This window comes from Microtus pennsylvanicus, chromosome 14 (assembly GCF_037038515.1).
Source record: "Microtus pennsylvanicus isolate mMicPen1 chromosome 14, mMicPen1.hap1, whole genome shotgun sequence".
NCBI classification, from domain to species: domain Eukaryota; kingdom Metazoa; phylum Chordata; class Mammalia; order Rodentia; family Cricetidae; genus Microtus; species Microtus pennsylvanicus.
The window spans coordinates 31,399,986-31,414,516 of record NC_134592.1 but is presented as its reverse complement, the minus strand read 5'-3'; the positions used below and the strand labels follow the sequence as shown (position 1 = coordinate 31,414,516).

The following is a 14,531-nucleotide window of genomic DNA, read 5'->3' as shown; positions in this document are numbered from 1 at the left end:
AAAAAATTTATTTTATTATGTATATAACACTCTGCCTCTATGTATGCTTGCAGGCCAGAAGAAGGCGCCAGATCTCATTACAGATGATTGTGAGCCACCATGTGGGAATTGAACTCAGGACCTCTGGAAGAGCAGCCAGTGCTCTTAACGTGCTGAACTATCTCTCCAGCCCCCGCAACTGTATTTTTAAATGTGCCTTCAGAAGAGACAAAACCAGCATGTGTTAGCTAACTATTTGTTTTGAATTTGTTCAAATGATGCTGGAAACCTAGCATAAAAGCAAGGAACACAACAAAGAGAACACAACTGTCAAGTCTGAGTCCTGGGATTCAGTCCAGTGCTTGTATCTCCTGGGGAGCTACACAATCCTGAGGAGTCCCTTAGCCTCTAAGGCTTCACTGCCTCCTCTGTGAAAGGGGGGTGAGAACAAGGGTTCTGTTTCTTCTCTATGGTTTTCTGTGTTTAAGTTACATGATATTGTTTAAAGATTGATTATTTAATATGTTGTGGGAAATGCGAAGAAACAATAGATTTGTTATTATTGTAATATTATTATCAGTTACTATTATTACTGACTTCTCAAAATGTACAAGAGGCTTTTTTTCATCATAATGCATCAAAGCCATTAAAGGAAGTGTGAATGAATGTTCCTGAAATCTGTGGTGAAACCTTCAGTAGCAGGGCTAGAGAGATGGCTCAGAAGTTAAGAGTATGTACTGCTCTTACAGAGGCCCTGAGTTGGGTTCCCAGCACCCACACAGGGTCATTCGCAACTGCCTATCATTCCCGATCCTGGGGATCTGATACTCTTATGCAAGCACTCATCAACACACACAATTAGAATAAAATAAATCTCGTTAAAAAAAAAAGACCCAAACCTTCAGTAGTAGCCTTCAGTGGAACAACGGAATCAATTCTATGTGGTTGTTTTAAACATTTATTCTTTCCTAGGTGGACATTACATAGAACGCACGGCGATGGCAGGTTGAAAAGCTACTTGAGGATCAAGGCTCAACTTCTATCCTATGGCTAAGAATGAAAGCTGTTATTTAGTGGGAAATAAACAATGAGAATTGCTAATCTTTCAGAATCCCAAACAAAGGAAACTCCATTCCAGGAAAGCAATCACAGACAGGGCAGAAGCCTGGCCAGACTTCTTGAAGTGAGTAGTACTTACTTACTTCTTCTTCTTCTTCTTCTTTTTTTTTTTTTTGGTTTTCTGAGACAGGGTTTCTCTGCAGCTTTGGAGCCTGTCCTGGAACTAGCTCTTGTAGACCAGGCTGGCCTCGAACTCACAGAGATCCGCCTGCCTCTGCCTCCTGAGTGCTGGGATTAAAGGCATGTACTACCACCACCCGGCCGACTTGTACTCACTTCTTAAAGCACTGCCGTTGCTGGTTCTTCTTTTACAGCAAGTGGGCAGCTCATGAAGGTCAACTTAAAATAGCTGAAAGCAGAAATACTATTTTAGATATTTAGATAACTTGAGACAAAGTTTTTTGTTTTTTTTTTTAAATGTAGTCTTGACTGGGCTTGAATTCATAGAGATCAGCCTGCTTCTGCCTCTCAGCAGAATGTATCACCATGCCCAGTTGCTTTAGACTTGTTCATCGGCTTTCTCAATCTGTCACTAAACTCCTTCTGGGGTCACTCAGATTTTCTGCATTACTGTAGTTTCCATAAACTTCTCCAGCAAACATTCATTGAGCAGACACCTGTTTTCTTCCAGAAGAGATTAAAAAGGGAGGAAACACACACTAAGTATCTGTTTTCATGGAGCTAGAAACTGCAGAGTCATAGTTGTGTGAGGAGAAGGTCTAACAAAGGGTTTACAAGAAAGCAAGACCACACGAGATTCCTTTGCCCTCAGCACCTTGACATGGTATTAGAAGAGCTTTCGCTGTGGAGTTGACCGAGGCGCTGCATCTCACAAGACCTGCTTGCATGACTTGCTCACTTTTTCACAGGCTTTACTCACATGCCATTTTCTCAGTGAAATCCTCCCTGCCTTCCTTTTTGAAAATTGCAGCTCAGCTGGCTCCATGCTCCTTCTCTACTTTTCTTCACGGTGACTTTCTCCTCCCAACTCCCAGTCTCCTCTATTTCCATGTTCCTCCTTTCTCCACTTCTATCCTCCACGTTCCTCCACCTACAGGGATTTCTGAGTTTTGCTTCTGATGTATTTATGGCTAGAACAGTGATAATACACCGTAGGTGCTGGATAAACACCCTGAAGGGATCAAAGCAGACCTAATAGCTCAGACATAGGTCTGGACCATTCGGCACAGCATAGGAACTTGACTTCTTTCCAAAGAATTAATCTCCCCACACCGGAGAACTTGATCCCAAGCTGCCAAGAACAGACTGTTTTTCCAAATGTGTAGATTACACAGAGGTTTCATTTTGTCCAAATGAGTTAAGTTTTATGCTACTCAAATTAATTTAGACAGTTGTTTCCTTTTTAAAGACTGGGAAGAATACAATATTCTAAATCCACTCTTTCTCCAGTAATCTCTTGCTCATTCTCTTCTCCCCAACACAGCCCCTTCAACTGCTCTACGTCTTTGGTACAGGTAATGTGTGCCCATCTCCTGTTACTGTCTTTTCAAAAGTAGTTTTTGGCTTGTTTGTTTCTGATGTCTCTCTGTGTGGCTCAGGCTGGCCTCTAACTCAGATCCTGCTTCCTTCATCTCCTGAGCTTATCACTGTTCCTTTATAACCAGAGTAAACACTGGCCCTCCTGCCAGCCTCCCCGGAGCTTCAGTTTGCTTCTTCCTCATATTCCATGCCCTCTAGACTATGGGAGACCACCATGCAGGAGGCTCCGGGCCCCATGAGGTACTCACCAGATCCTGTCTGCCTGTTTGCTAGGAGTGCTTGCGCTCACTGTGGATTGCCTTTGCTCTTTGCTCCTTGTCCACCCCATCTGAAACAAGCCTTGCTTCACACATGAGTCACCCTGTGCTAGTTTGCAACTGTGTAGATTTTTGCCAACTCATTCTCTTTTATCTTTTATCATTCATCTTCCATTCTTCCCTTCTCCACCTTTTGTGTGCATTTACTTCTATAATTGCTAAATGCCAACCAACAGAATTATTGCTCCTAGGGCAGAGTTTCCTTTTTTTTTTTTTTGGTGGGGTGGGGTGGATGATGTTTTGAGATAGAGTTTCTCTGTGTAGCCCCGGTGGTCCTCGAAGTCACTTTGTAGACCAGGCTGGTCTCAAACTCAGAGATCTACTCTGTCTTTGCCTCTTGAATGCTGGGATTAAAAATGTGAATTACTATTTCCCGACAGGGCAGAAGTTTCTTAAGAACTGAATTCTAGCTGGGCGGTAGTGCCACAGGCCTTTAATCCGGGCACATGGGAGGCAGAAGCAGGTAGCTCAAGGCCAGCCTGGTCTACAGAGCTAGTTCCAGGACAACTAGGGCTGTTATACAGAGAAACCCTGTCTTGAAACACAAAAACAAAACAAAACAAAACAAAAAAGTGAATTTTAGTGGGGTTTGGTAGCACAGGGCTGTAACCCAAGCACCTGAGAGTTGAGATATGAACATTACAAGTCTGAAATCACCTGGGGATAAAAGAGTTCAAGGCCAGCTGGGCAGCAGTGGCCTTTAATCCCAGCACTAGGGAGGCAAAGGCCTGGTCTACAAGAGCTAGTTCCAGGACAGGCCCAAAGGAATACAGAGAAACCCTGTCTTGAAAAACAAAACAAAAAGAAAGAAAGAAAGAAAGAAAGAAAGAAAGAAAGAAAGAAAGAAAGAAAGAAAGAAAGAAGAAAGAGTTCAAGGCCACCATGAGCTAAGTAATGAGATTTTGTCTCTAAAAAGAAAATAAATCCTTGAATTTTATTTTTTTACTTACATGGCCTTGCTGGGTGTGCACTGTGTTTGTGAGTGCCCAGAAAGACCAGAAGGTGGCGTTGTTTAGCCCTGAAACTGGAGTTCCAGATAGTCATGAGCTACCAAATGGGTGCTAGGATCCAAACCTGGGTTCTCTACAAGAGCAACAAGTGCTCTTAGCCTCTGAATTAAGCCATCTCTCCAGCCCTTGAGTTGTTTGTACATTAGATAATCAGTGGACAAGTTAATGATAATTTCCGTTCCTGGGGTGGTCTCTAGAAAGCCGGGCAGTGGTTTTCCAACTAAGTGTCTAACATATCAGCATCAGGCTAGAGTCTAGACGCTTACTTAAAAAAAAATCAGATGGGTAAACTAATGGCTACAATGTGTTGGGATAAGTACTCTGGGAGAAATGTGTTCAGGGCGCTAGCTGCTTAGGAGGGGGGGAGGGGTAGGTGATGAATGGGGCCGAGGTAGATCCTGGGTCAGAGGAAGGCATTAACTGAAGAGAATTTCTGAGAATCTCAAGTATGCCTAGAAAATACAGGTGTTCCAGAGGAGAGGCCAAATGTCAGGAAGGACAGTTCTGGAGGCCCTAACTCAGGGTTTTAAAGCACTAGGCTTATTTATCTTGTATGGTTCCAGGTAACACCCTGAGGTAATTATTTAGGTCTTTCCACTCCCTCCCTAAGCAAACAGCAGTATAGATCAGCTTGGATAAAATGGCAGCATTTAGCAACAATTGAGAATTTCAACAGGATAAGAGACTAGAGAAGTCCATCTGAAGTCCTGAAAACAGTGCCATGTAAACCAGCCTACTGCCAATTCATCTGTGCCCACAGCAAAGCTGTCTTTAACAAGGTTAAACATTAAGCATAGGGCAAGTTTAAAATGTAACTCGGATAACAGTTTTGAACAGTGAACTTAACTACAGGACTAGAAATGGCCAAAGCCACATCAAGCAAAGGAAGGTAGGTCTCAAAGGTGAGTGTGGAAGAGTTCAGCAGTGAGCATGACTCATCTGGGACCTTGATATCTGAAGACGATGGGCATACATAACACCTTTTAGGTTTTCAAAGTCAAATGTAGGGCCTTAGACACCCACGAATACACCCGAAATGCAGTGGGGAAGGGGGCACCCGATCCGGCCATCTAACTAACGAGTCCCAGATTTAGGTGGTGAGAGTCTGTCTCAAAAAAAAAAAAGTGATAGGAGAAAATTAGTAAAAATTTAATACTGTTTTTTAAAAAACCTTAAATCTATTTGTTAATATAAGTAAAAGAATTAAATTTTAAAAATTACACTTCAGGGGCTGGAGAGATGGCTCAGTGGTTAAGAGCACTGGCTGCTCTTCCAGAGGTCCTGAGTTCAATTCCCAGCAACCACATGGTGGCTCACAACCATCTGTAATGATATCTGGCACCCTCTTCTGTGGTGCAGGCATACATGGAGGCACAATGTTGTATACATAATAAATAAATAAATAAATCTTTAAAAAAATAAAAATTACACTTCACACAATATTCTGATCATTTCTATAAGCAAAATCTAATTAAAATTTGAAATAAAGATGAGATACATTCCTGAAAGAGAAAGAGGAAAATAAGCCACAATTTCTACCAGTAAGTAATTGAACAACCTACTAAAACTAAATACTCAGAGTAAAAACACAAACATAAAAGGAATTTACACTACATACATTAAAATGTCTCTAACCACAGAGCAATAGACTGCTAAGGTATTCAAGAGGTACTGGTAGAAAGTGGTACTACTGACCACCAGCTCAGCTTTGAAAATGACAGACAGACCTAGCCACATGTCATTTGAAATGTCAAGAAAACTAATAAAGGCTTAATGAAAAATCAATCTTTATTAAAGTCCACTAAAACTGTGTGCATGGAAACAGAGCATGCTCAAATAGTAAAACTCTCCCAGTGAGGTGATTCAGCGCACACTGGGGGTGGGGGGTGGGGGGAAGGGAGGGAAGGCTCTTTGCCTCAAAGTCTCGGCCAAAATCTCACCATGCTAGTCTGGGTGGATTCCCATCAGGAGGGCAGTGAGTCATAAATTCTTTAAGGTCCTACAGTCTTCAAATCAAATACCATAACTCCCATTAAAGGATTAGAATTGATGCACTGGTAGTGACAACATATATAAAACTCTTTCTTATGTGCAGATTCCTTCCTTCTGTAGTTTGTTTCCGTCAGAGGGTGTTAGATTTTCAGACCACTCGTGTCTATAAGGGTCATTCTGTACAATGAAACCATGCAGGTGCTATTTCAAAGTGAGTCTGGCAGTGCAAGCCTTCGTTCTCCATTGCGTTAAGCTGACTGAGTGGGCTACAATAATTACCTTCCAGAGGGGACAGCTGCTGCTACTGCTCCCTTCTTCTTCACAATCACAAGGTGCTTTCTTAGCCATGCGTGAAGAATCAGTCTTTTAGATAAGAATGCATCATCAATCGGAGAGGGGTTTATACTGCCCAATAAACAAATATAGTAAAAATATGAAGTAATAAGCTATCTCTACCTCATAAACAAGTACTGACTGTGGGAGGCATTTACAGCAACCCCTTTATCCAGTTTTGCTTAGCAAAGTTTCAGTTATCCACAGCTGACTGTGGTTGAAAAACATTTAAATGGAAAATTCTGAAAATGAACAATTTGTAAGTTTCAAATATCTTTTTATCAAAGCATAGTTATATTTATCCTATTTTATCATTTATTATTGTATTTCACTTATAAATTAAACTGTCTCACAAGCAGAAGCATACAGGAAGACATTATATATAGGACTCAGTAACTTTTTTGGAGATAGGGTCTCACTATGCAGCCCTGCAAAAGAGTAATTACTAAAGATCAGTAAAGCCCCAGTTCTAAACTTGACTGTGGGAACATATGCCGCACAGTGCACATGTGTCTGTGTACTACGTGTGTGCAGGTGGAAACCAGAGGGTGATTCTTTCCACTTTACTGAGACAAGGTCTTTCACTAGAATGACTGCCAGCAAGTCCCTGGGATATGCCTGTCTCTGCTGCCCAGTACATGAAGTTAGAGGTATTGCTTTCATGCCTGGCTTCTTGTGTGGGTACTGGGGATCCAAACTCAGGTCCTCATGTTGGCACAGCAAGAACCAAGTCGGAACCTCACATTCCTGAGCCACCTCCCCAGGCCTCAGAGGAGATTTTCTTACACTCTGTTGACTACAAACACTTTGCCTAGCACCCTTTATAGTCCTAGGATGTAGTAGGATTTCCTTAAAAGCAAGCAAACAAACCCTTAAGAGCTGGAGAGATGCCACAGCAATTAAAGAGTCTTTGCAGGGCTGGAGAGTCGGCTCAGAGGTTAAGAGCACTGGCTGCTCTTCCAGAGGTCCTGAGTTCAATTCCCAGCAACCACAGGGTGGCTCACAACCATCTATAATGAGATCTGGTGCTCTCTTCTGGTGTGTGTGCAGGAATGGAGGAAAAAGAGTCTTTGTAGTTCTTGCAGAGGAACCACGTTTGAACTCATTTCCCAGAGGCTCACAATTCCAATTCCAAGGAATCTGACATCCCTAGCCTCCTGGGGAACCTGCACTCGTGTGTACATATCTACAGATAGAGTCTACAGATAGAGAGACAGGCAGGCAGGGCTACACACACCTACACACACACACACACACACACACACACACACACCCCACATTTAATTAAAAATTAAATTGCAAACTGGGCAGTGCTTTTAATCCCAGCACTTGGAAGGCAGAGGTAGGTGGATCTCTGAGTTCAAGTCCAGCCTGGTCTACAGAGTGAGTTCCAGGACAGCCAAGGCTACACAGCAAAACCCTGCCTCAACAAAACAAACAAACAAAAAACCATTAAATAATCCAAGATAATGAGTCAAAACCAGAGATACTTCAAACTGGCACTTCTATAGTACTCTTCCAGCTTTATTGACTCATATACAAAGATTAAACAGATTCTTTTACTAGTCCCTTAATTTTTCAGTGGCACCACAACTTTCTTAATATGAAATTTAAAAAGTTTATTAGTTTTTAACTTTATTCTTTCTTGTCTTCTATATTCAACATTCTTATCAAGTCTTTGTTTGCAAAACCCTTCCCATCTCTTCCTCTTTCCTCCTAGTTCTGCTGATAGCTAAATTCTAGTCCTTTATTACTTCAGACTTGAACTGGTCTATTGGTCAACACTGTTGCTATTCTGAAATCCTATACCACCATCTTCCTAAAATACTCTCTTCATCATTTTCCCACTAAAATTATACTAGTCATTGCAGGGACTCATTCATCTTTAACACTAATTACTGAGCACCAAGCAACCTCACATATGCCTTCCTTTTTTTTTTCTTTTTCTTTTTTTTGGTTTTTCAAGATAGGGTTTCTCTGTGTAGCCCTAGCTGTCCTGGAACTAGCTCTGTAGACCAAGCTGGCCTTGAACTCACAGAGATCCACCTGCCTCTGTCCCCTAGTGCTGTGATTAAAGGCATGCACCACCATTGACTGGCAGACCCCATATTTCCAGCCCATCCAATTGTGAAGATAAGCCAGGCCCACAGTGATGGCTCACTTATGTGCACGCTGCCAAGTCCAACAACCTGAGTTCAACCTGGCCCCATGTGGTAGAATGAGAGAACTGACTCCCCAGGTAATTTCCCGACTTCCACACCCTGTTGTGGCACACTGACCCTCACACCCACACCCACCACCCCTTCTAAATAAATAAATGTGATTTTTTTTAAGGATAGGCTAAAAGCGCAGATTTATAAAACTTGCTGGTTTATAAATGGTGACAGCTAATTAATTCCCCTTAAAATCTAAAAATATCACTGTTCCCCCACAACCCACTCAACCAACCAACCAGATAATATAAGATGAAGCAAACCTATTTATAGACAGTCTAGCCCTCAAGTCACAAGGATCAAAGACAATCTTCTGACATTCTAAGTTCTTTTGTTTCCTTTTTTCATCAATTTTTATTATTTATTTACTTGAGACAAGGTCTCTCTCTATAGACCAGGCTGGCCTTGAATTCATAGAGATTCACCCTCTTCTACCTCCTAAACGCTGGGATTACAGGTGTGTGCACCTGGTTTAGACTGTTTCTATCAGTGATATTTTGTGTACCCACATGGAGGGGGATATATGTGCATATCACTGTCTGAGTATGGAGGTAGGCCTCTAACAACATGGATTTTTTTCACAGAGTCTCAAGTAACCTAGGCCGTCTTCAGTTTTCACTTTAAGATGTAACTGAAGATAACCCTGAACTGTCTCTGCCTACCTCCACCTCCTAAATGCTAGGACTGCGAGGGTGTGACACCATAACTCCTGCGTCCTTCACTTTGAGTTCCCGGGCTACCTTTCCCTACGCTTTGCCTGCTTCCTGACAAGAACCCACTGCTGCCCTCCAGTGCTTCTCAAACCCTCAGGTCATTTTAATAACCGGGCAACTGGGTGTGGCAGCACATGGCTGTAACCTTAGCACTTGGAAGGCTGAAACTGGAGAACCAAAACTTCAAGGTTGCCTGGGCTACATACTGACTTTGAGGCAAATTGGGCATAGCAAGACCTTGTCTCAAACACATACACACACACACACACCACAAACACCCAAACTCTGAAGCTCCTTAGTTATATTTTTAAATTTTATTTATTTTTTATTTTATGTGTATTGCTGTTTTGCCTGTACGTATGTCTGTGTGAGGGTGGCAGGTCCCCTGGAACTGTAGCTACAGACAGTTGTGAGCTGCCTTGTGGATGTTGGAAATTGCACCAGGGTCCTCTGGAAGAGCAGTCAGTGCTCTTAACTGCTGAGTCATCTCTCCAGTCCCTCTTAGTTATGTTGTATTATTTACTTATTTGTGGTGTGTGTTTGTGTTTGTACACCTTTATAGCAAGAACTCTCTCTTGTTCCCAAGTGCCCCTCAGCCTAATAGGAGCTTGGGATGTACTGTTTCCTCATTAGACACTTGAGAGTTTGTTGTTGTTTTTGAGACAAGGTCTCATGGAACCTTCCTGTTCTGCCTCCCCAGTACTAGTATTACAAGTATGAGCACTATGTCAGGCGATTTTTCCTAAACGGATGAAAATCTGAAGTATCTGTCATATGTTACCCTAAAACTTGGGTCTTTCTCTTCCTTCTTCCTCCCTAACCTCCACCCTCTCACTATGTGGCCCTGGTTAGATTGAACTCACTGTATTGACCAGGCTGGACTTGAATTCACAAATATCCACCTGCCTCCACCTCTCTAGCATTGAGATTAAAGATATGCACTACCACACCTATCCAGGGATACTTTTCTTAAAGAATTGACTTTTAGTTTAAGCTAATGGTTGTGTTGGGAGAAATAATTAATAAAAACACAATATTTTGGAAAGAACTAACAATTAATTAGTTAATAATCATTTATAAGAATACAATATGTTTCAACGGGCTGTGGTGGCACACGCCTTTAATCCCAGCACTCGGGAGGCAGAGGCAGGAGGATCTCTGTGAGTTTGAGGCCAGCCTGGTCTATAAGAGCTAGTTCCAGGATAGGCTCCAAAGCTACAGGGAAACCCTGTCTCGAAAAACAAAAAGAATACAATATGTTAGAAACAAGGTCTCATGTAGCTTAGGTTGGCCTTTATCCTTGTAGCTAAGGATGACCCCGAATTTCTGATTTCCTGCTTCTACTTTCTAAATTCTGGGACTACAGGCATGTGTTGCTACACCCACTATATGCAGTGCTGGAGACCCAGGGATTAAAGCATCGTAGGAAAGTACTCTGCCAACTAAGTTACATCCCAGCCCCAATACATCTTATATACAATTTAAACAGTAAATTTAAATCAATTTAATTGGAAAAATAAATCTTGACCCTCCAGGATTCCTTATAGTGCTCCTGTAGGAATTTGAACTAATCACACACAAAATAATGTCCATTTAATAGACCTGAGTTCCATCCTCAGATCCCACAATAAAAGGAGAAAACCAATTCCATGTGGTTAAAAAAGTAGGATAAAGGTAACTCATTTCTACAGTGTTCAGAAACACTGATCAGCCTCTTTAGATAGAGTTTGTATAATGAAATATTTACCTGTAGGACTCAGCAAGCCTTGAAAAGCTTAAAAAAAAAACAGAGCACCCAAAGGAAGATTTTAACTTCCAACTATTATTACCTGCCAGAGTAGGACTCAGCCATCAATAAGTTTAAAGGAGACCTGAGTCTCAGTAGTCTACCCTGAAAGCAATACCTGGTTTCTGGAAGGACCACAAACTGAGATTACCCAAGCACCACCCAAGAACAGACCATCCAAAGGAAATGCCTAATGTTCCAACTGCTGTAGATAGGACCACCTGCCAGCACACACTCACCAGGACACCCCTAGACAAATGTCAGCCACTCAGGGGCCCTGAACCTCAGAAACCCCTCACCCCCACCTTTACTACTATAAAAACCCAACTCTAATTGAGCTCAGGGCTCTCTGATTATTCCAATACGTTGGACACATGGAGAGACCGAGTTTGCAAACTTGATTAAAATAAAGACTCTTTGGTTTTACATACGGGACTCAGTCTCCTTGTTGATTTTGGGTGACTTGGCAGATCTGGGCATAACATACCCAGGATTCTACAAGCTGCATGAAAACAAAATTAATGGCTGTTTTTCAGTACAAAACTTTATCTCTGAAGTAAATAAAACTCAGTAAAGTCATAGTTAACTAATGATTAAACAGTTCTGAAAACACCTGGAGAAAAGATTAGGCATAATATTAATTTTGCTACAAAATAGTCCTGAATTGAACTCATACCTGATAATAACATAATCAATGAGTAAGAAAAAAAAATCTACCTTTGGCAAAGGGTGGTCAAATTCAAGAATGACATAAAAGCAAACAACTCCTACCCGGAGGCAGAAGCATCTGAGGTGCATATTCAGCTTCAAGCTAGCAGAGATGGTACCTGTGTCTCGATGCTCTACTTACCAGGGTCATAATGGTCCCCTCTGCTGGAACATTCAGCCAAGATACTCTTCATTTCTGTATCAACCAAGAACTGTGCAAACTGAGCATAAAACATCAACAAGTCCAAGTCAACAAAATGCTAAATGACTATGTCTTAAAAGCACTCAACAAGTCCAAGTCAACAAAATGCTAAATGACTATGTCTTAAAAGCATTCAATGGTCCCAATAATGAAACAAAGCAAATTTCATGAAACTTAACAGTGAAGCTACTAGTCAGCAACTGCGGAAGGAAATGGAAACAGGTAAGCTTCTGAACAGGAACTCCCCCCTCCCCCCACACACACTCTTTACTCTCAGTTACTTCCTGTCGATAGATGACTGAATAACAGTACCCAGTTCTTTGGTGGAGAATGCAAGGCTCAGAACACTGTAGTCTTTAAAACTACTTCCACCAGAATAGAGTATCATGGCATTTCTCTTGTGATTAGTGTCAGTGCTGGCAAGATGGCTCAGTGAATAATTAGAGTACTTGCCGTGCAAACCTTATGACCTGAGCTCAACTTTTAGGACCCAGGAAGAGAACGGATTCCATGCACACATCATATCCAGCTACACACTCATCTGCCCCCACACATCATATTTACACAATACACAGAGAAAGAGAGAGAAAATTTAAAAGTTTCTTTTTGAGACAGGGTTTCTTTGTGTAGCTCTGGCTATCCTGGAATTCACTCTGTAGACCAGGCTGGCCTTGAACTCACAGAGATCCTCCTGCCTCTGCCTCCTGAGTGTTGGGAATAAAGATGTGTGCCACCACTGGCCAGCTCTAAAGTTTTTTTTTAATATACATTCATGGTGGACCACATGGTACTGAAAAACCAACTGGGAGGGAGGCTCTTCCCTGGGGAAGACTGTGTCTCCCATTCTCAGCATTACTTGGTTGCCTGTAGCTCTTTGTGTAGGGTTGGGGCCTTGGAAGGTTTCCCCTGCCATGTTAGCAAGTCTATTGGTGTCATCTCGCTCAGGTCTTGCTTAGATAGCCCTGAAACCATATACATACAAATAACATAATATGGACGGAGCAGGTTGTATTTATTTATTTATTTAGGAATATATATATGCACACACACATATAAATAAAACTATATATGTATCAGCAGTTAAAGAAAAAGAAGCTGTGAAAGAAAGAAGGAAGGAGAGTGTGTAAGTATAAGGGGGAATACATGGGACTGATTACAGCTGGATGGAAGAAAGGAAAGGGAAAATGGATACTATATTTTAATTTTTTTAAAAAGTAGTCTTTGAATAGAGTTGTGAAATATCAATAACTTTAGGTAGGTCTTAAAATGATATATATTTATTTATGTCACATATTTTAATCTATAAAAATAAATTCATAAAACAGGTATAAAAGGGTGAAATGCTGTAATTTTATTTTAGTCTCAAAACAGATTATTTTATGCTTGATAAAATACAATAAAATATATAGTATTTTAAAGCACAATGCATAGCCAGCCGGCACTCTGGAGGCAGAGGCAGGAAGATCTCTGTGAGTTCAAGGCTAGCCTGGTCTACATGGTAAGTTCCAGGTCAGTCAGAGCTAAATATGAGACACTGCCTAAAAAAAAAAGACTAAAAGTAAAGTACTATGCATATAATTAAGAGGCAATCTTGCCAGGTATCGTGGTACACATCATTAATTCCAGCACTTGGAGACAAAGGAAGGCAGATTTTTGTGAGTTCTAGGCCAGGCAAATACATACACTGAGACCCTATATAAAAAAGGGGTGGGGTGGGTCTGGAGAGAGAGTTCTGAGAGATTAAGAGTACCAGATGCTCTTCCAGAGGACCCAAGTTTGAGTCCCAGCATCCACATGTTAGCTCACAAGCATCTATAATTCCAATTCCAATTTTCTCTTCTGGCCCCCAGGGGCACTGTAAGCACCTGGCACACAGACATACAATGGCAAGCAGTGCACTCATATACATAAAATAAAGATAAAGGTTTAAAAAAACCAACGAAGAAGCTATCTTACTGAAGTCAAAATTTTTTGAGTATGCATTTATCAGTAGGCCTATGTTCAAATGGTAAATTTGGGACTGGCTTTTATTTACAATCGATTTTTGTAATGAAGTTTAAATATACACTATATGACAGAAGATGCTCTACTCCCTTTCTGCTTGCTTATCAGTAGGGTGCTTTATACATTGTTTCTCAGAAGTAATGAAATTCTGCTCGTGGGTCTATTGGCATGTCACACACAGAGGAGAGAACAAACCAGAAAGAGTCAAAACATTCTATAACTATGTTAGGAATGGTTCAAAACGGTTTTTAAGGTCCTTTACCGAATCAACCACATTGCAAAATTTACAAACTACATAAGCCACGCCCCCAGGGATGAGGCAGGGCGGGACTTCACCTTATAGTTAAGAGCATAGTAATTAAGTTCTCCCTAAAGAACTCTGTGTGTGTGTGTGGGGGGGGGGGTGTCTAACAATTATGTTTCAAATAACTGCTAACTGTAATTTGAAACGGAGGATAATGCAAAACAGGGCTTTCACTCATAAGTCTAACTATTGACTTGGCAGCCACAATACCTGTCTTCCGTAATGACTCACTCGCTCTCACTGAATGAAGGCATAATCACAGGGCTCCTCCTCTGGGAACAAACTAGAACACTGGAGTACTCCTTTTCCCGGGATAAGAGGCAAGCACTTGCAACTTTATGCAACTTGAAG

The 14,531-nt window shown here is 41.4% G+C and overlaps 1 protein-coding gene across 4 annotated transcripts in view; it reads right to left on the bottom strand.

Moving 5' to 3' along the window:
* Positions 1 to 14,531, bottom strand: part of Entpd5 (ectonucleoside triphosphate diphosphohydrolase 5 (inactive)) — a 38,875-nt gene that overhangs the window by 23,639 nt on the left and 705 nt on the right. For 2 of the 4 annotated variants that reach the window (XR_012907694.1, XM_075947877.1), the window contains exons 2-3: positions 11,813 to 11,891; positions 1,375 to 1,447 (exon numbers count right to left, since the gene is read on the bottom strand). Coding sequence is in view for 1 of the 4 variants with exons in the window: in XM_075947876.1 (XP_075803991.1) it covers positions 11,813 to 11,821 (9 nt within the window). In the remaining 3 variants the exon portion in view is untranslated. The remainder of the gene's footprint in view (positions 1 to 1,374; positions 1,448 to 11,812; positions 11,892 to 14,531) is intronic. The other 2 variants (XR_012907693.1, XM_075947876.1) reach the window with 1 other exon arrangement.